The sequence below is a fragment of the Thermobia domestica genome, chromosome 2 (genome assembly GCF_964235325.1).
Source record: "Thermobia domestica chromosome 2, izTheDome1.hap1.1, whole genome shotgun sequence".
Classification (NCBI taxonomy): Eukaryota; Metazoa; Arthropoda; class Insecta; order Zygentoma; family Lepismatidae; genus Thermobia; species Thermobia domestica.
In genome coordinates, this window is record NC_137455.1 from 314,582,736 (window position 1) to 314,604,870 (window position 22,135).

The 22,135-nt window shown below is 34.0% G+C and overlaps 1 protein-coding gene across 2 annotated transcripts in view; it reads right to left on the reverse strand.

The window, feature by feature from the left end:
• Window positions 1–22,135, reverse strand: part of LOC145678632 (uncharacterized) — a 90,693-nt gene that overhangs the window by 26,757 nt on the left and 41,801 nt on the right. For both annotated transcript variants that reach the window (XM_081749000.1, XM_081748999.1), the window contains exons 6-7: window positions 18,040–18,122; window positions 7,306–7,491 (exon numbers count right to left, since the gene is read on the reverse strand). In XM_081749000.1, coding sequence (XP_081605126.1) covers window positions 7,306–7,491; window positions 18,040–18,122 — 269 coding nt within the window. The remainder of the gene's footprint in view (window positions 1–7,305; window positions 7,492–18,039; window positions 18,123–22,135) is intronic.

Consider the following 22,135-nt stretch of genomic DNA (forward strand, 5'->3'; position numbering starts at 1 on the left):
GTCAAAGTGGGGTGTAATCAGACCTAGTTCATCACGTCATCTGCTACCTTTGCATATAGTGTTGGAAAAGAGAAGAAAGATGAACACTATTGGATCCCTACGAACGAAGTCTAGTTTATTAAGAAGAAAGAAATCAAGAAGAAAGCAAACGAAGATTGCGTGGTGCAAGCGAAAGAAGAAAAGGAAGACGCTGAATAGTGAAATTACCAAACATTTTCGTCGGTATATTTTGTGGTATATACGACATGGTTATTTAGATGAGCGAAAGTTATTGAGTTTATTAGAGAAATATTACCATTAGCACTTCGAAGAAGTCGATTTGAATTTAGAGATATGTTAGGAGATATTAGAGTAATATACACGTTTATTACAGTATTCCTTTTGTTGTTATTGGAACAACATTGAAGTTTTACCTTAAGACCTACGACCACATTTCGCCATGAATTTCATGTGCATCGTTTTCTTTTTGTCTTCTATAAAACTCTATGGGGTTTCCTTAGTATAACTTGTTTTTGTAACCACATCTCTGTGTGTCTTCGTGGTCGTACTTACAGTGGGTAGGTTTATATGGTTTTTGTGGGTTGGCTCTTCTTCATTTAGTCGTCAGACCATCCCTAAGATGGATACAGGTTGGCATCTGTAGACATCTGACATTGCCCCAATATAATTCTCCATCATTCGAGCTTATATTGGTTTATTTCTCTCTTCATTATAGTATTCATGTAACAGTCATCGTTAAGGTTATATCTATAGGCTTATTATATTATCTATATATATATATATTTTATTCAGCATCATGTCCTATATGGGTATATTTCAGTATTAATTTATCATGTACCATGTACTTATTTGATGAAGTTGCACGAAGGCGTTGTGGATTGGGGCGTGCTTGTCGTAGTTTGTACTCGTGGAGTGATTTGAAAAAAAAAAAAAAAAAAAAAAAAGAGAGAATGAAAGAAGAAATACTTACATTTCTTTTGTTAACCCATCCCAAGTCAACTTCCTTTTAACCATAATTATGTTATTTTAACCTTATTATAGTAATTACATGTAACACGTAAAAACATACACTTGATATCCATACACGAAGAATACAACACAAGGAAGAACACATGTAGGTCCAAACAATAAGAAGAACACACATTCTATTCACTTCCACTTAATACGATTGCAGCAGTAGCAAATGCAGCACATTTTAAGTCACAAAAAAAAAAAAAAAAAAAAAAAAAAAAAAAAAAAGAAAGGAAGATGCAAATTATACGTCAATAAGTTTATACGCAATAAGTTATAGTATTCCATGCATCTTCATATTGGCGCCGAATTTTGAAAATAGTTCAGCACTATTAAAAGACTGTAGCATGCAGAGACCTTCTAGAACTTCCACCGATGGACCTAGCCCTATCCAATGGGAAGAGGATAGGAGCAGAAGATTTAATCGCCGAGTGTTCATTCAGTGGGAAGAGAATGAACGAAGAGGATGGCCTATGGACTGGACATTGTTCTGGAGCATGGTGTAGATTGTGAATGGTGAATAACTTGGACAGTGTGACGTGTGCAGATAGTAAAAGTATAAACAGTGTGTTATAAATGAACAGTGAAGTGTTGTTATTCGAACTGGAAAATATATCTATATTTATTTCAATATTCATTTTTCTTTTATGTTCAATTAATTGCAAAGGTGAAAGTGTTTCTAAAGGTTGAAATTAATTCATTGCTTGAAGTGTTTTCTCATTTTATTCACATTATTTACAATATTTTAGTGTATGTGATATATATTCAATTTCTTTAAGTATTAAGTGAATTTACATTTGAACTAATAGGACTATAATAAATATATTTCTATACATTTATTGATATATTACATATTTATGGACTGAATAAACATTTTATATGGTCGTGATTGCAGCAGTAAGTGAAGTGAAGTGTTTATGTGAACTGTAACTTAACCCATATGAACTATGGCCCAAGTGAAGAGTGCTTCAACAACTTACAGTGTGTCCTCGTCATACGCAGACACAAACTATAAGTGTTGCCAGGGTCCTTAGGATAAACGTATCTCACCAGAACTTTACCTATCGGCTGTTCGGGTGCCATTTGTCATAAACTCATTTATCCATCATTTTGGCAATATGCAGCTCAAGCAGTTTAATTCTTTTTTTAATTTAAAAGGGCTAGCAGACGACGTTCTCTGTGTATGTATGTGTGTTCTCTCACGCAGCGAATGCATGTGGGCGGAGTGACCTTGATCAACACTTCTTCAGCCAATCACAGCTCTGTCCGCTCTTACGTCACTTAACGCGTGAAACCCACGCGAACAGCGAGAGCTGAAGAGATTTAGCGGGAGACACTTACTTGGCAAAAACAGGATGGACAGCTAACAACACATTCTACACTGCTGCGACAAGACACTGTTTCATTATGTTCTGTGATTAATCAAATCCAGTTATATTTCATATTAAGGGACACATCCATTACTATTACCCTTTTTTTTTAATAGTTATTTCTCTATGTAAAGTGATGTAAGTATCAATATAATTAAAATTCTCAAATCGATTGACGAGTGTTTTCTGCGATTGTGCATGTCGTCTCCCATGCCTCGTGGCTGTCTATTGAGTACATGGTGCAAAATTTACTTTTAATTTATTTGTGTAATTTGTTAATTTTCGAAATTATCATGCTGAATCTTTTGTGTCTTTAAAAGTTGTATGTAGAATAGTGCTTATGTGTGGCTGACGTTGAAAGGAGCTTTCTTCGGATAACTTGTTTCATCGTCAACGCTCGAGCAAACGTTCTATCTACGACTATCAAATATAATGCTTGCTCTATCTGGATCGCCATCCTATGGAGTAAACATTATACATTTAACCGAGCAATGCCAGGTACATCATCAACTATGCATTCATATATGTACCGAAGCGAAAAAAGTTCTTGCCATTTATGTTGCCCATTTGATGAAGTGATCACAGAGAGGAAACGAAGCAACTTCCGAGGAGCACCGAAAAAGCAATGGAGGTTAGTGTGACTATTGATCTGCGCCAATAGAAGCACATCATGCACGTACAGCAACCACACTCATCCAGTGTCGAAGAGAAATAGAAGTATGGAGACAGTTCATTCACGGTTGTTTGCGGTATGATTTTAAGGTGGAACTGTCAACAGTTGCATCAAGTTGTCGAATACGTCAGGCATTTGGGGAAGATGCCGTAAACGAATGCACTGCCAGGCATTGGTTCCAGAAGTTCCAAGTCGAGAGATCTGAGCCTTTGTGATGAACTACGCAGTGTTGTAAGACGAGGTCCTCAAGGCGACCATAGAGTAGAACAGCAGTCACGCGCGTGGTGAACTTCTCGAGCGCTTCCAGATTTCCGAGGAAATTGTCAGGCTTCATCTATCCCGCATAAGAAAACTGTACAAGCTGAGCAAGTGGGTACCCACATATCGTCGGTAGTCAACAAGAAACAAGTAACAGAATGTTTGTCTTTGCTGTCTCGACACCTAAACACATTTATATTAGGTCGAGTGCTCACGAGAGACGACAAATGGGTCCAGTATGACACTTTCAAGAGTACCAACATTGGTTGTCATTACGTACTCCTGTGCCTCACACTTCCAAACCACTTCTGCACTTGTCCTACGTGTCTGGTGGACTAGTCGCCAAGTGGTGCATTACGAGCTCTTACCACCAGGTCCCACTATCACTGCGCACATGTACTCGCAGCACTTGTAACTGGTGTAACATGTATTGGAGAAGGAGCCAGCGTTGGTTAATCGCAAAGATGTGGAACAATGTGAGACCACACGTGGCAATAACTAGCAAGGATACCATTGAGTGACTTGGCTATAAGACATTGTCATCCATTACACTCACTGGACTTAGCTTCATTAAATTACCACCTGTTTCATTTCATGGACACCCTCCTCCGTGGGAAATCCTTCAACAATGAGGCAGACCTGCGGCACACACTTACAGACTTCTTTGCATTCAACAGCCCTCAAGGGTATTGGAGAGCTTAACGTTGGCAAAGGGTTGTATGCTGACACAGATTACTTTGAGACATTAAGTAGATCACTATGCACTGTATTTCTGTTTCTGACGATCACAAATGGCAAGGACTTTGGTTATCTTGTACGAACTTCACTTTGAGAACAAGGTTAATTAAAGTAGACAGTGGGCACCAGCACAATATATAACAACTGTGCTTTGTGTCTTCGAGAGTGGTTGAAAAACAAGTCGTTTGGAGTCCCGATATATGCCTGCTAGTCGACTACGTGTCTCTTGCTTCTGTATAGTCTACATTCAAGAATTAAAAGATAAAGATAGGGGGAGAAAATCAACTATCCTGACAATATTTTGTCTGCAACCAGACTCTTACACACACAATGGGGGCGCGGTGGCTCAGTGGTAGAGCGTTCACCTCCGGTGCTTGGGGTCCCTGGTTCGATCCCAGCTCGCGCCGTGTGGACTTTGCGGTGGACAAGCATCGTGCTCGTGGGTTTTCTTGGGGTTCTCCAGTTTCCTCCCACTTTCTTCATTCCGCCATTTCATTCACTTCTCATCTTCACCGTCTCTTTTAGCCTAACCGGCAGTGATGACTTACCGATTTCTACCTCTAGCAACATTCATTGAAAGAGGAAGATACCCACATAACTACTTCTGAATTGGAATACACTACGTTTTGTAAGACAAATTGATTTAAAGAACCTTGTGCAAGACTTGCAGCTATCTAAATCACAGACTGAGGTTCTTCGATTCAGACCTAAACAGTGGAATCTACCTGATACATGTTCTACTGTATGCTTGAACAAAACGTGACATCTGTCATTCAGTGCTTTTTAAATACACAAAATTGTTTTATTGTGGTGTCAATGGTTTGTTTCTTGCTCTTGGTAGGGAACATAGCACAGGAGTGGAGACTTTTTATCCGATTCCGCAACGACCAGTCTTAGGTTCTTTTGTTGCACAGGAGCAATGTCTTTCTACTTGTAACATTTGTTACCTGTCTCAGACGAAAGAAATCTTATCATAAAATTATATTAGAAAAAGTTCAGTACAACATTCATAAATAACGCACTCGTGCAATTTGATTTATGGGCATACTTACATATTTAAAGATTAGATATAGAAACATTACTGCTTCCTGTGCGAATGGGATAGTCGAACCCGCCACTACCTATCAGAGAAAAGAATGGCCATTGCGCAGTATAATGGAAACATGTGTAAAGAATGTTGCAACCCCGCCCTAGGCAACACTAAAGACATATATCTACTACCATTCCATGTTAAGCTTGAACTAATGAAATCTTTAGTGCCTGAAATGGACAAGGGCAATGCTGACTTCTAGTAACTGATTCGTAAATTTCCTCATCTCAGCTCCAACAAAATGAAAGCTAGTGTGTTTGTGTGTTTTCAGATAAAGAGATTTCACTTGGGGCCAGGAATTTTGATAAGTTCCTTAGTCCTCTTAAACTACAATCTTGGGTGTCATTCAAGACGTTTTGCTCTTTTTTCTTAGGCAGGGTTAAAATGATGCGAACTGTACCAGGTTCGATTCACGGTGGGAACAATGTAAAAACTTTTTCAGACCAGACATCCTGAGTGAAGTTTTCCTAGGTTTCCCCTCATTCACACCAGGAAAATGCCGGGATGGTATTTAACATAAATAGTCCAAGGCTGCTTCTTTCCTTCTCCATTCCTTTCTTTCTTCCCAATTCCCCGGGTAGTGTAATCGCCGAAACACGTAATCTTTTGTATGTGATGATATGGTCGTAGCCGCCGAAAGCCAAGAAATCTAATTCCTAATCCTAAACCCAACAAAAGGCTAAAAATTACAAAACATTAGATTTGCGTAAACAATTTACTGAACAGTTATGAAAAGTGTGAATGCAACATGTCTCTGAAAGTGCTTTTCATGTACAACCACGTGGACTTCTTTTCAGCAAATCTTGGAGACATACACAACGACTACAGTAAATATTTTCATCAATCAATATCAGCAATGACAACCGATTATTATTATACGATATTGAAATTCATTCGACCATTTCCGAACTTTTCGTAGTAGGAGGATGCTCCGTCTTTTTGCCAAATAATGCTTTCTAGCCTCATAGCAAGAAGAAAACAACTTTGTAGCTCATCGAAATAGCAGTTTCTTTTCTGAAACAGAAGGACCTTAAACTTTACGACTGCAAATTGCTCAGAAAATGTTAACTTTCGAAAAACCTTTTTTGTATTGCGCTATTCACGTGGATTCTCCATCCCCCGATACAGACGTTATGTTTGGTCACTTTACCAATCACTAAAATAATACGAATACGAAACCTCCATCAGTTGTTGCTCCCATCTGTATTTAAATACCATTTGTGAATAGCAAATGTAAATTTTGCAGACTTTAAGGATGCAACAGCAGCAGACAAAGTGCCTACATGTGCAATATATTTTCTTTTCAATCCTTTCTCACTGTCATGAGTAACGGTCCCGTATCTTTACCTTTACACATGTATCACCGTCGACTAGAACCGCTTAGCCGCCTCCTAACGTCACCGTCAAATGAGGAATGACTCTTAAAGGTAACGCCCGAACTGCATTTAGCAAACTGCAGCAAGAAAAATAATAATAATAATAATAATAATAATAATAATAATAATAATAATAATAATAATAATAATAATAATAATAATAATAATAATAATAATAAATAAATAAATAAATAAATAAATAAATAAATAAATAAATAAAAATAAATAAATTTCTCATGAGCACTGACGCAACAGCGCCGCGTGATGAGGTAACGACCTTTTAGTATTATTATTAAAATACTCACTGCTGATCTTTCATCACATATAGACTGTGAAGGCATACGTTTGCTCACATATCCATACAAACTACTTATGTTTTGAACATCCTTTTATCTCCACGTAGTACAATTTTAAATTTCTCGAAAACTAATTCAAGACGAACGACGATTTTAAACAATAGTATATTTCATTTATTTTTATTTTATTTATTAGTATTATTTATTTATTTATTACCCAAAGTTACGCCCCGTAGGATCAGCTAAAGGCTTGAATAAATTTAGTAATAGAGGCGCCATTATGTATTTGCTTCTCCATTATTTGAGTATTATGTAAACTGGTTAATGTTCGATAATTGAGGCATTTGGGACTTAAATAAAACATTTCCAAAAAATATTTATTTGCTTTACATGCAATACTCGTACCACATTTAGATTGTTCTAACTATAAGAACCGACAGAGATTTCATTTACACTGCCCTACAGGAGTATACTATTCTTAATGTTAACTCACCTGACTTAAGTACAGGGTAATGTGTTAAGCCATATTTCTTTTCATACCTTCCCAATTTCCTTAAACGCATTTTTGTAGTATCACTTTCGGAGCCAAATTTCAAGCACACTTTTGCTAACTCATCTCGCAACTCCTCAGACTCATAGTTCATTTCCATCATTGATACATCCACGTTGTTGCTGCCATCTGTAAATATAGAAAGAAACTAATTTACATGTGGAAAATTATAGTCATGTGAAGAATCTGACTTCCTAATAGGACAGAAATGTCTAACATGTGGAAGCAAAAATCTGTTTAATCAAATCAAATTATTCAGTTTGTGAATTCGTGGTGTTCTAATTCTAACTCTCATTATTCCCTTAATTCTAGTTTCTTAATTTCTTGTTTTCTGTTTAATGTCGTAGAATTTACTAAGAACTATTTAAATGTGTTTAATCATGTTACAATATAGAAAAGCAGTGTTTAAAATCACCGAAAAAATAACCGACAAAAAAAGCGTAGCTCAATGAAAGTTAGCCAAAATTGTGGAAAAATTAAGTTTTTAATTTAAAATGCCACAATCGTATCCTTTAGACTAAAGAAACAAATGATTTATGGAAGTAAATGATTATGAAAGAATATGTGAATGTGTAGAAAAGGAAAGAATATCGAGGAAACATGTACACGAGTGAACATGTTGCCAAAAGTGAACATTTTGCCACTGCGTTCCCTCATGTAGTAAGACTAAAATTGTAGTAGAGAGTTATGAGTTAATGTTAGAATTTAAAAATTAATAAGAAAGAAAGAAGTCATTATAATTACATTTCTGTCTTATCCATCTGAATTTTGATATTTAAAGAAATTTATTTTAAAACACCTCGTAAGGTTTCAAGGGATAAGGAGAGTTAGAATGAAAATGATTACCAGGTAGCACTTTCGCTGCCAGTATGTTGCTAGTCATAGTGGCTGGCTCTAGGATCTCGAATAATGAATAGCTATCATGTGACAATTAAATGTTAGATGATAACTGATCATGAATGGCAACTCCTCTTACTTTGGTAAGAAAAGAGTCTGTTAACAAAACATAAAGGAAAATGTACTTATGCCTAAAGGAAGAACTTACAAATTCCGGAAAGTTCTTTACTCTTAGTTATTGAAGATTTAAAAATGAAGATGCGTAACTTTCACCCATACATAAATGTTTCTTAAAGCGAGAAGAACAAATATCAATTTCTAAACAAACTGTTAATAAATTTTGCGTGTGCCATGCACCACGAAGTCATCTTGACAGAGAATTTCATGAACTCCCAAAATATTTCACTAGGATACTCTAATATTTTTTTGAATCACATCGAAACAAATTGGCAGTCCCATCCTTACTTTACTAGCTATTAGTCGCAGTAACCACGATAGGCTGATAACCGAGAATCTTCTTTCGGACTGGACACTCAGAACCAATTACAGATCTCCCCTACTATTCGGATGAATTAAAATTAGTCCATTCTGCGGAAAGACTGATTACATCCTTTGTAGTTGCAGAACACTTTATCAAAATAGTCCAGATTTAAAGATACGTTAAATTCTAGGTGATGAACTCTATTTCTATTCTTCCGAGTGTAGCGATTTCCAATACGCTACACTATTTTTATTATATATATTCAAAAAAACAGAGTTGTTAAATATTGTTGTTGTTAAATGAATTATTAGTTTAAAAAAGAAAGAAAGAAAGAAATTAAGTTATTTTTTTTTTTTTTTTAAAAAAAAGGTGGATTGTAATATGTAGGAAAGGAATTTGCTTTTGTTTTTCTTTCTTTTGCTCACATTTCTTTGTAAAAGCTTGAAGCTGTAAACGAAAACGCCTTTACTTTTTGTGAGTCATGTGTTCGAATGACGTAGCACGGGAAGACGGAAAGTGTGAGCGACACTCCTCCTTTTTGGCTTCGGTTGCCTCATGCTAGCTATGCCTCGTCACTTGATTAGAAGAACTGTATAGGAACAAGTGGAAGATTACGACTCTGCAGGAGTTGGTTTAATACGAATTTTGGTGTGAAGGCCGTATATAGATTTTGGCTCTTAAATTAAGTGATTGTAAAATATACATAAAAAAAGCTAGTGCAAAAATCAAATATAAAGAACACAATTGTATTCCGTGAATTAATTCAGTGACAATGGAGTGTTTCTTTTATAATGTTTGAGGAAGTAACTACCGTAAATTTGGAACAGTTTGATAAGCAAGGTCTTCGGTTATGTAGGCTGTTTCAATTAATTGAAGTTGTATTAGGACTCCTCTTATAGCGTTTTGTTGAGAGAAATTAAGCATTGGCATTAAAAATTGAAATTAATTTTCTTAATAGAAAGGTTGGGACTAAGTAATCTCCTTTGCTACTTGATTCTAAAGCTGTAAAATTGAAATTAAACTCCATAGTGGAATGATAGAGCTAATACGTAGAACTAATGGCTAAATGTTAGTGGATGTAATTTGAATTGAGTAATTTTGTCTAGGAGTAGTGGTTAAAGAGGCTGGAAACTAAGTTAATAAAAAATATATTTCTAAAAACAGAAAAGCTATTACTATAGCCTTTCTGCTTTTTCTCATTGAATATAATCACCGCTCGCAATATTGTGATAAATATATTTCTAGTTGAATAAATTCAATGAGACTATATAGGGAGTTTTAAAAGGAGTAGGGAAATAAAGTAAAGGCCCAGTTTGATCGAACTGAGGCAGAAAGTTATGTTAAATTCAGAATCATTAAAGGAATCATTGAATTAACTATTAGATTAAACTCGGTAAGATTATATAGGGCGTTTAAAATTAATATCCTTTGAATAATAAAAATTTTCATTGATAAATCGTGTTGCACATTAGTAGTTGAAAGAGAAGGTCTCAGACTGTGGAGCCCGCAGAAGATTGGAGCCTTTTGGGTAACTTCTATACTAAAAATTTCCAATTTTGAAGTGCTAAGTATTAAATTTTGGATTTCTAGATATTACTTAGAAATAGTAGAAATAGTCACTGGATGTTGAATGCACAGGTTTCAAAAAAATTTAACTAATAATTAAATTATATGCTAAATATTTTGTTTGAGCCAAAATTCTCCATATCGAATTCATCTAAAGTCAATAAATTTTTAACGAAGAAAGGATGTTCGTAATTCAAGCTTATATTTCTCTATTGATCATTAAAAGTTTGGTCTTATAGATCTAATTAAATTGAATTTAAATACAGCGAATTCCATTTCTGATTCTATAGTGAAATCGTTGAAAGAACAGTAATCGTCAGCAATAAATTCTTATTGTTTTCCTACATTTAAATGTATACTGTACTTTAAATCTTAAAAATTTGAAACTAATGTTACGATACTATACGTCGGAGGTCCCTGGTTCGATTCCAACGACAGACTTTTGGATTTACGTCATCTACTTCGCTGGATTATTTTTATTTTTTTTTTTTCTTTCCTCGGAAAGTTTAATTATGTAGTCTTAAGCTTCCTAGAAGCATTTTTGTATACCTTTGTGTTTTATTAAAAGATAAGTGCAATAGCAGATTCCTTTAACCTCATATAAAGTCATTACCCTTGTTTGTTTTCCTACCTTTGTGCAACTTATCAACTTTCTACCTGTGTCTGGCTACGTTTCCATTTCTTGGCAGTGTCACTGGTCTGCGTTTGAGGACATTGCTCACATTCAACTTATTTGTAAATATTTCGAGCGCCCAGTTAGCTCTTCTCTAGCTGACTCATTGGATTGCCTCAACTAAAAGTTATTGTCTGGTAACTACGTCAACGATTATTAAGTGTGTATTTTGTATTTTCTACTTTTCGCTGAGGTTTAGCTTTGCACTTGAAATTCCTCAGAAAGTACAATTCAGGATCAGGAGGTGAAGTCCCCAGCGTGTGAGGTCTTCGACTCTCAAACGTTTTGACTCATGTGACGTCACGAACACGGTGTTAGGAGGTGAGTTATGGAGTGACCATATTTGTTATTGAGGAAACTTGGAGGTGTGGTTTGAGACCTCAGTCCGGGAAACAAAACTGGATGGTGAGTGTTTCTCGGGGTACTTCGTTTGGAGTTGTAAGAACAGCAACGAGCCAGCGAGAGAGGGAGGAGAAGAATGGAGTTACTATCTTTGAAGAAGGTACTGTTTATTTCGTCGAAACAATAAGTGACTACGCCAGATTAATTACTCTTATACTTAATTTTCCTTACCTTATCTGCTGCACTTTTAAAAGCAAATTTGAGTATGAGTTATGATTTCTAAATACCATGAGCTACATTTCCCACATGCTTTAGTTGTAGAATTATCTTTCAGATGAGATTTACTTTTATATTCCAGCGCTAGTTGCTGGTGGTGGAGAAGATACCCCAAAATCTAGTCATATATCGGTCTCATAATGACCAAAGGGATAGATGAAATCAAGCTAAACATAACTACTATTTACTCATGTTTCATGGTGGAGATGGTGGGATAAAACTGTCCCAAATTTGATTTATCTGTTTAATTGATATTTTTCTGCATTCACCAACCAGGTTAAATTGTATGAACGAGAGAGTGTGGAGTGTTATAAGATTAACTATTTGCCTTTCTTTTTTATTATTATTATTTTTTAAGGTTTTTAGGTATGCTGCTGCTGTAATTTTTCACTGGTTCAGAGTCACTCGCGATTGCTAGTTTTTTTGTTTTTTTTTTTCTAGTTAACTATTTTTCACAAGTCATATAGTTATTGTGATACCAAAAAGTGGCGCGTCGGATAACCCAAGTCAATATATTAAAAAGAAAAAGTTTTTTGATAGAGGTCAGGTAGATTACCTATGCGACTTTTTTTTTTTTTTTTTTAATTGAGGTGCTATTTGAACTCCGAACCAACGGCTATATGGAATGATATTTTGGATTAATCGAGATGTTTTTTATTGTTCTTTAAATTATTAAACGCTACAAGAGGAAGGATTAGCGTAAATTTGAATGAAAATAATAATTATTAATATTAATATTAACGACCTACTTTCACAACCATAAAATGTTACAAGGAGAAATATGGGCTTATAAATACAGTCAAAACCGGTTACAACAACTCCAAAGGGACCGCAAGCTTACGGTCGTTATAGTCGATAGTCGCACAAAGCGGATTTTCGTTTTCTTGCTTAAAATTTCTTATCTAAGTTCTGGGCTGTACATTTACGTGGTTAATGAACAGAATGCATAATGAATGAATGAAGCTAAACTTTAAAAAAATGTAACTGAAATACAGTGCATACAATATAATATTTGTGGAATGGAACTGAAAAGGATTTTTTCTTCTCATGTTTATACAGTACGTACAGCAATAATACTGTATGGTAACAAAATATAAAAACTTAGAATAAGTGAGGAAAAGTAACAATAGCGAAAATTGTTCAAAAATGTCGTGCACGGTCTTGGGTAATGAATAAGCTAAAATACTGACAAGTAAACCTTACGTTTGGGTGAATCGAGTTGCTGACTGAGACACATATGAAAAAGTAGTACTAAATGTGGTCAGTATTTCAGTGAAGTTATAGGTGCGAAGCTCCAGGGGTTTAGAAGATACAGCTACCAGAACATCACATGGAAGTACAGAATAGTTGTCATACAGTTGGAGGTAAAAGCTCTGTAAGACCTCTTGTAACGACAAAAGGTGAATAACAAATATATGGGTACATATTAGGACTAGGAGGAAGTCATATAGTGAGGGTATACCTGACGGCGGCCATCTTGAAATCCGCCATTTTGAATTAAGGTTAAGTTTTTAAAATAGGAATAGGGTCGTGTGATACATGATTTAAGGCGCAAATTTAATCAGAAGAACAATGGTGACGTTAATTTTGATTTACGCGCAATTGGTAAAAAGTTACAGGGAAATTAAATATTGTTGCAGCATATGTATTAGTCCTTTACCCCACCTTGTAAATTTTGTGTTAATGATAATAATTAAATAAAAAGTAGGTGAATAAATATTAGGTCTATGGTAAGAGTTCCCTTGCTGCCGCCCAGGTTCAAATCCACCATTTTGAATTAGACAAAAGTTTTAAACAAAACGCATAACATTGACACCTTATTAATAGCAAATTTTACCGTAAATCTAACGGTATAACCATTTTTGCTTTATCATTAACCAACATTTGTTATCGCATATACAAGTTGCTAATTGAAGGAAAAATGACCAAAGTGGAATTGAGTCATAATTGAACTTGGGTCTTTCTTCCAGAAAAGTCCCCAGTTAGTACAATCAATATGTAGTTTAGAAAAGAGTGCATGACTTGCACAAATGCTATGCTCACAGTGAGCACACCTGACAAAGGCAATCGAGTTACACTCGCGGAGTGACACATTTGTCGTTAATAATTCCGTCAAAGCAGTAGTCGTAAGGAGCGATCCATTTAATTTTAAGCTGGTTAATGATGGTAATACCGTTGGAGTTATGGTAAAATTTGCTATTAATAAGGTGTCACTGTTCTGCGTTTTGTTTAAAACCTTTGTCTGATTCAAAATGGTGGATTTGAACATGGCCGCCATCAAGGCAACTCTTACCATAGATCTAATATTTATCCACCTGCTTTTTATTTAATTATTATCATTAACACAAAATTTACAAAGTGGGGTAAAGGACTAATATATATGCTGCAACAATATTTAATTTCCCTGTAACTTTTTACCAATTGCGCGTAAATCAAAATTAACGTCACCATTGTTCTTCTGATTAAATTTGCGCCTTAAATCATGTATCACATGACCCTATTCCTATTTTAAAAACTTAACCTTAATTCAAAATGGCGGATTTCAAGATGGCCGCCGTCAGGTATACCCTCACTATATGAATTCTTCCTAGTCCTAATATGTACCCATATATTTGTTATTCACCTTTTGTCGTTACAAGAGGTCTTACAGAGCTTTTACCTCCAACTGTATGACAACTATTCTGTACTTCCATGTGATGTTCTGGTAGCTGTATCTTCTAAACCCCTGGAGCTTCGCATCTACAACTTCACTGAAATACTGAACACATTTAGTACTACTTTCTCATATGTGTCTCAGTCAGCAACTCGATTCACCCAAACGTAAGGTTTACTTGTGAGCATGTTTTAAACTTACTGTATGTGTTGTATAGTATCAGCAAAACAAAGAGTTTGAAAATAAACCTTACACTGTTGTCAGCAATCTCCAAACACGTAACAAACAAAACTCCCGCAACATTGAACGTTATAGCAGATACATTTCTTCAATAAGTGATAAAAATAAGTCAATTATATATGATATGTTATAATAAGCAATGTCGTAGTAAGCGATTTTTTAAATACAGTTTTTTTATAGGTTTAGACGGGACCGATAAATTTTGCCATTATACCCAATACGTTGTTAAAAGAGATGTTGTAACCGGTTGTTGAAACTGTATTCACTTTAAATTTCTTCGATGTAAATCGCACGGCTAAAATGTGTTGTCCAAAGTAGTAACATCCATTTCCCAGTATTAATCTACTTTTTATTTTCTCATTTACTTTGTTCTTATTTCTTAGCACTACGACTATATATAGTGAGTATGTGTATGTATGTTTTACATCTTTATGCAACATCAAGGTTATAAGGGACAGGATCTACTATTAAAGTGAGCTTCGAACCACGACAAGGGCTTGAGTCTGGTGCAGTTGGTGGGTGCACAGGCCATTATGCAATATCTCACCCACACAGTATAGGCCGTTCTCCTGCACAGTATCTTGCCTCTAAGAGAGATCTATCACAGAACGATGCCACTAACTCCGACATCATATAAAAGTATCCCATGTTCCAGGGTACTTAGCATCTATAACATTTTCGGAAAACTATATTTACAATTTCCTATGTTCAGGAGTTATAAACAACAATCACTTTAAATGATCATTGTATGATTATTAATATTCAAGTCCAAAATAAAAACACAGTTATTAAATTTCATATTGAGTAAAATTTAGAGGAAATGCAAAATGACATTTTATTTTGATATCATTATTGTTTTATAATCATATATTTTCGCGACATATGTATTACAAGAAATATAAAAGATCTTCATATGAAGAATATATTTCTTATAATAATTTAGTTAATGAATTTACTTGTGATACATTAGAATTAAGGAGAGAGTTAACAGATCATTTATTTTTGTATAAAATTGTAAGTGGCCTATTGCAATGTGGTGAGTATTTACAACTACTAAACTTCAATGTTAAAATGAATGCGTTACGGAATCGGCAACCATTCTACTGTAAGAAATCTAATTCAGTGTATCATCAAAACTCACCACTTAAAAGACTCTCCAGGAAACATAATAATGCTGTTAAAGGAAAACATGAAATCGATTTTCCAATGACAGTGAAAGTATTTATGGTGAATTTAAGGAAGAATTTAAAGAAATGAAATAATAATAGTTGTAATTGTGAATAGCGCCCAAAATTACTAAATTTAGAAATTATTTTGAAATATTAAATTTATATTGCCTTGAAGAGATTATTTTTGAACACTTTCGTGTATGCATGTTTTTGTTTTGCCTCGCTTTATTGTGTTATTTTATTCTTTATTTTAAGTCTATTTTTTAATTTTTGTTATTGGTATATTCTTCTTCATAATGTGCTGTGGCTATAATATTATGCTATGGTTGAGTATTATGATGTAATTTTGAATATTTATATTATACTAATTATTTGTACAATGTGGTACCTTATGTATATTGTGACATATTGTACGTTTGTCAATCTGTATATTACTAATTACATAGTTATAATGCCTATTGTAATTGGAGCTTAAGCTCTGTTATAGATTATACATAATAAAATAAATAAATAAATAAATAAATGTTAATTCAAAATTATACACTGTAATTGAAATTTAATTCTTGAACGAAAAACTATTATGAATTTCCATGTAATTTTGGGAGAAATTATGGATTTGTATTAGAATGTGTATGATAAAAGACACAGAAAAATAGTCTTACTTGGCAAGGCATTTCCTACTGAATTTGAACTAGGAGAAGAAAGGCGTAAAAATATGAATGATTCAAATGTTGATTCTTTTAGTATTTCATTCTGTTTATTTAATACTTGGATACAAAGTATCATTCCCAATGAAGATATTTAGAGATCACATTTTTCCAACTTGTGCTAGTACTGAGCTAGATCAACGACAGTTTTTCTATTTACACCAAACCGTAAATAGATGTGAATAAAAGTGCTTGTTTGTTTTCAAATATAACACATCTTGTTTTTCGTTAAAATCGACTTTAACCTATTTTACACTTCAGCAACACATAAATACGAAACCAGATGTAGGGATAAAATTTCCAGTAATCAACATTATGAAACGCTGTATGAAAGCAATCCAAGGTATATGGATAGTACTACCTTTTACAATACATTCCTTAATACATCCGAATGGCAGAAAAATACAGACGTTCAAGAAGTTAACGAAAAGATATTTATTAGAATAATGCTTTTATTCTGTGAATGAATATCTAGATATACGATGAGTATATTAATACAAAATGAACCTCTAAATATTTGACGAGTACATTTTACTTTATTGAAATTGTGTATTTGAATGTAACCTTAAGACATCCTACAATAAGTTTAGTATTCTGAAAATATAATTATGTAAGTTGGTACGTATTCGTCACAATTATATATATATGTATCTTTTTACCTATCCCTGGGCTAGTCTTATTCATACGCACGAATTGATGCTATTATGATTATAAAGACGAAATAAAATTGAATTCAATTGAACGAAAATCGATAAATTATTCTTATATGACAGTTGCAGTAGCAATCTTTGTATGGCAGTAATATGTATATTACTGCAGGAACTGTTCTACAACCACCTTGTGACTAGAAGAAATGAATTTGTGCAGAGTAGTATTTCCTCTAGATTGCGAATTAATTTCATTGTTTACTAGTGAAGTCAGACATATAATAGTGTTGTCAGAGGAATTGGTTCCACCTGAGATTTCTTTCACGTGCACAAGTTTATCAGGAAAACAAAATAAATAAGTTGAACATAATCAAATATCTATAAGAACAGTCGTGTACACATTTAAAAGTAGATTTGCGTTGAATATGTAAAAACTATTTAACAAGGGATCAAACAGTGAATCATCCAGATAACTGCTAACTTAATTGTCCTATATGAAAAAAGATGTTTAAATATTAAAGCATATTTGCAAAGGCAACATTAATATATTTAGTGTAGGGTTTTTCTTTTCTATAGAACTTTAATATATACACAGTAGTTTTTCCAATATCAGACCGGATTACTTCGTGTACCAATTTTTATCCCGTTTTCTTTTTTCTCTTCAAATCCCAACGACCACTTCAAAAATCGTATTCAGTAACAAAACAAATCGAGAAATGTACTGTCTACTGACTTTGACTGTTGTTATATCCTGAAACCATGTAAAGAAATTCAGAAAACTATTCACGTCTCCCTTCCTAATATCTTCTTTATCATTAATACCATGTAAATACAACAGTAACAACTATACAAAACGAACGCAGTAACTCATCCGATAGGTAGTACTGGATAATATCGTAATATATGATATTTATTTTCAACGATGTTAACCGATATATGGAACGCATAATTGTACACATCTGATCCATTTTCCTATCAATAGTACCTTTTAAATCAACAAATAATGAATTAACATGAGTCTAAATACATTAAATGCGATTATTACTACTACTAATATAATTCAAATAAGCCTAACGATATACTTACCTCCATTGCTTGTAACAGATATTCTACAAATCTCTCTCTTTTTGGTGTTTTCCTCCTTAGGATCCTCTGAGTGAATTATAGGCCTAAATGTAAAGAATGAACCAATGTTATAACAAAGAAAACACAATTTACAGTAACATATTGAAACAGACATATTACAATAGATACATACGATTCATATTATAATACGGACATTTTATTTTATACAGACCTACGTTTCTCGTGAGAAATATTCTCCAAATTTCTCTCTTCTCAGAGTTTTCCTCCTCAGGATCCTCTGATCGAATTGCTGGTGTACATATGACCTATATATTTATATTTACATCTTTCCTCTTTAATCACGTTATTACTTCTAAAGAATTAAATGGGTGTCATTCATTTCATTCAATGTCTCCCTTGTAAATTCTATAGCGATACATAATTCGCAATCCCATGAGAAGTATTCTTAATAAATCTTTCCCTATCTGTTTTGGAAAACAGAGATACAAATAAAAATCAAGTGTCTCAGCAATAAGCACAATTATCTATGGACAGGACACACAGATTTCCACAAAGTCTTGTAATCTTAGAGAAACTACAATTATACATTAGAAATGCATAAAACTATTTAATTCTGATTGTAATATTGTTTTCAAGCAAAAGGAGAAAGTTGACATAATAAAAAAGCATATAGTAAATCAAGTTAGATGTATAATTAGCTTGAGATAAACTTCGATGAAATTCTCTTTGTTTTTACAGGATAGTAACATGTAAAAAGTACGTAATATTATTGACAATATACGAATGTATTTTTAGTAGATGACGGTAGTTAACGTACCCTAATTGAAACTATTTTGCTGAGATTTATAGAGTAAACCAGAATTCAATATTAAAACATAAATAAAAGTTATATGTGTATACTACATATTTCTCATGTGCTGCTCCATAGTTAACTCAATGTAATACTCAAAATACTATGTGCTCAATCGCAAAGAATTAGTTTTATTAAATTCTTAGTACTATGTTAATATTGCTGACTTAGTAACTCATCTTGGACGCTGTCAAGATTACGTGTCAAAAATTTTGTGTCTGTATAAAACTTAATGTTTCGAACTTTGAAGTCAGTCGCTTTACCAATCTCGTATCTAATATAGTGTGTGTTCGTACATTTTGTCAACTAGGCACTTTCTTCTCTTGGCTAGGATTTCAAGTAAGAGTTCTGCTTAACAACAGAATGTCAAGATTCTTGCGAATTGACTTAGTGCGCTTCGAAGTTCTGTGAAGATTCTAGTTAAGCAGAGACCCAAACTTGTCAACACATAACAGTTAGAAAGAATTATTCTAATGTAAGAATTCTAATTATTGATTTGATATTTCCCGTTGCAGACGGAGACGCATGTCTTGTAATCTATGAAATAAATACTTAATTTTAATTTAAAATTCCAATTTCTATGGTCAAATGAGTAGTACCTCCTCCTCCAAAAAGTCAAAGGAACAAGCAGCTCATGGAGCTTCCAGTCGAAAGCATTCAGTATTTTATTTATTTGCTAGAACCCGTAGTTAACCATACATTAGTACTTTATTTTGTAATGTTCTATGTAAATTGACTTGTTTACTGTACATACCGATGCTACTCAAGGGAAATCACATTGAAGTTCAGTATTATATATCTATCTATATATATCGGGAGTTCTAAAAATGGTACCCACGGACCACAAAGCACTATTCTACAGGCCAAAATAAAGAGAAATGTTATATGATGTTATACCCTCTGGGGCCTCTTTCAGCCGCTACGGGGAATCAAAATTTCTCAATGTGGCAACGTCACAGATTAACTTGGAGCCACCACCATTACTCTACAAATACAACGAGCAGTTGAATCGATTGCTACACTAATAAACGACGCTACTGTCAAACAATATCGACTTTAGCTGCCATCTGGAAAGAATCGATAAAACTATTTGATAGATTGGTAGATCTAATCTATGGTTCTTTATTTGCGACGTTGCCACATATTGCAAATTGTGTCTCCAACGAAGGAATCGAAAGGTACACACTATATATATTTATTTTGACCTGCAGAATAATGCTCTGTGATCCGTGGGCGCCATTTTTAGAACACCCGATATATATAAGCTGAAATACTCGTTCTTCGTACGAGAATATACGTGTATGGGAAATATTTGAATTCCCTTCCCCCTTAGGATACGAATTTCAATGAAACTATAATGACAATAATCCGTAAGATACTCTACTTTTGGCATAACTTTTGAAACACCCTACCCTCATAAAATACTAACTAATCGAAATAACACGATAAAAACCTACTTTGAGGTAAATGCTAACTATGTTCCAAAAACTATTTCCAACGGGTTAATCGTTTTCCCGAATCCTAAAACTATGGATTCGACATTATTCTCAGTCATTTTGAATATTTTGTTTTTCATTCCTTCTCACCTATCATGCCGATGGGGACTAAACGTGGAGTTCAACAGTATCGGGAGTATCTGTATTCATCTTAGCGATTTCGCAAATATGAATTCGACACTGATATAGGTCGTTTTCGATTATTTTACATGTCATTCTTTCAAACCCCTAAGGCTGCTAGGAATGTTCTATTCCACAACATTTTTTTCTAGATTATAAATCATATGTATACCAAGTTTGGATGAACTGGCTATATCGAAACTGTACAATTAGGTTCAAAGAAACAGTTATACTCACATAGTACACTACCGGTATATATTCTTACATTAATACATGCCTATATAAATATTTTAAACAGTTCTCACGATATTTGCAGCACGTACATGGGATACTCTAACACTAAAACAACTACAATAACAAACCAAAAGTAAATGAGAGGGTATTATTTTAGTGTCTATTACATGTACATTGTGTTATAAACTTTCTATTAGGTATAATAAAAAATATAAATTTACTCCAAAATGAGACTTTGCATAAGTTCAGTGTCTTTATTCAATAAAATGCATAAGCTACGTATTTTAACATATTTTTCTGTTATGAACTCTATTTTACATTTATCTGGGTGTTTCTAATATACTCTAAGAGGCAGTCAAATAAAACCTCGCGAAAGAAGAAGAAACAATGGAAAGAAATGTTTTGACATGTGAAAACTCTCCATCAATAGCAACAGATTACTTTTATACGTTTAGTAGACAGCTGGCGGTACTTGCCTTCTTTGAAGTAAGGGAGCCAAACTTGGAAATCTCATGAAAACTAATTGAGGGGAGGAAAGAAAGCAGCACGTGTGGATTTTGTTAACAGCATTTGGACCTTTCACGATTTGAGATGGATGATTTCCTGTTCCGCACTGAGACAGGAAACAAGATCATCTATCATCACTAAGGTTCTGAAACGCGCCGTACCAGTATACAATGGAAACCTGTGGAGTCGCTACTACCTAAGAGAAAGAGAAAGAGCAAGCAACGGTGAGATCGGTCGATAGATGAATACACTTGCATTGTCTCGGCGGAGATAATGACGATTACTGGCCTATCTATCCTACAATCCTGATTGGTTTATGCGATTTCCATACGCAAGACAGTTGAAGAAACTTTAAAGGAGATTCACTTTCTGTGATACCAACAAATGCAAGAGACGATGTAACATCTGCTCTAGTCACAAGAACCCTTCAAGAAAGACACCCCTTCCCTGGTATAATAGTGAGAAAATTTGTAAATGGTGAGAACTATACTATATTTCTGACCTTTTATTAAATTACTCGAGTTTCATTTAACATACACTTATAGTTAACGGATACAGAGTTAATATAAATTGATCACTTTTTTACATACTTATGTATAGTAAAATAAAATAAAATAAAATAAAATATTCACCTTTGTTTATTTACACTATACTTCAGTAACTCTTAACTGTTACTTTTTTCAAGGGACGAAAAACGAGATTCCAGCTGGTTACACTTCTATTGTTTTCCAAAACTCCTGGTTCACTATCCTGTGTTTAGTAGATTGCATAGGCACGACAAAAAGAAACACAGCAACAATAATTAAAGAGCACTTGAGAAAATCAAAGGAATAAAATCTAGCAGTATAAGGCTTATCAAGGCATCTAATGGAAACTAAACATATCGTAA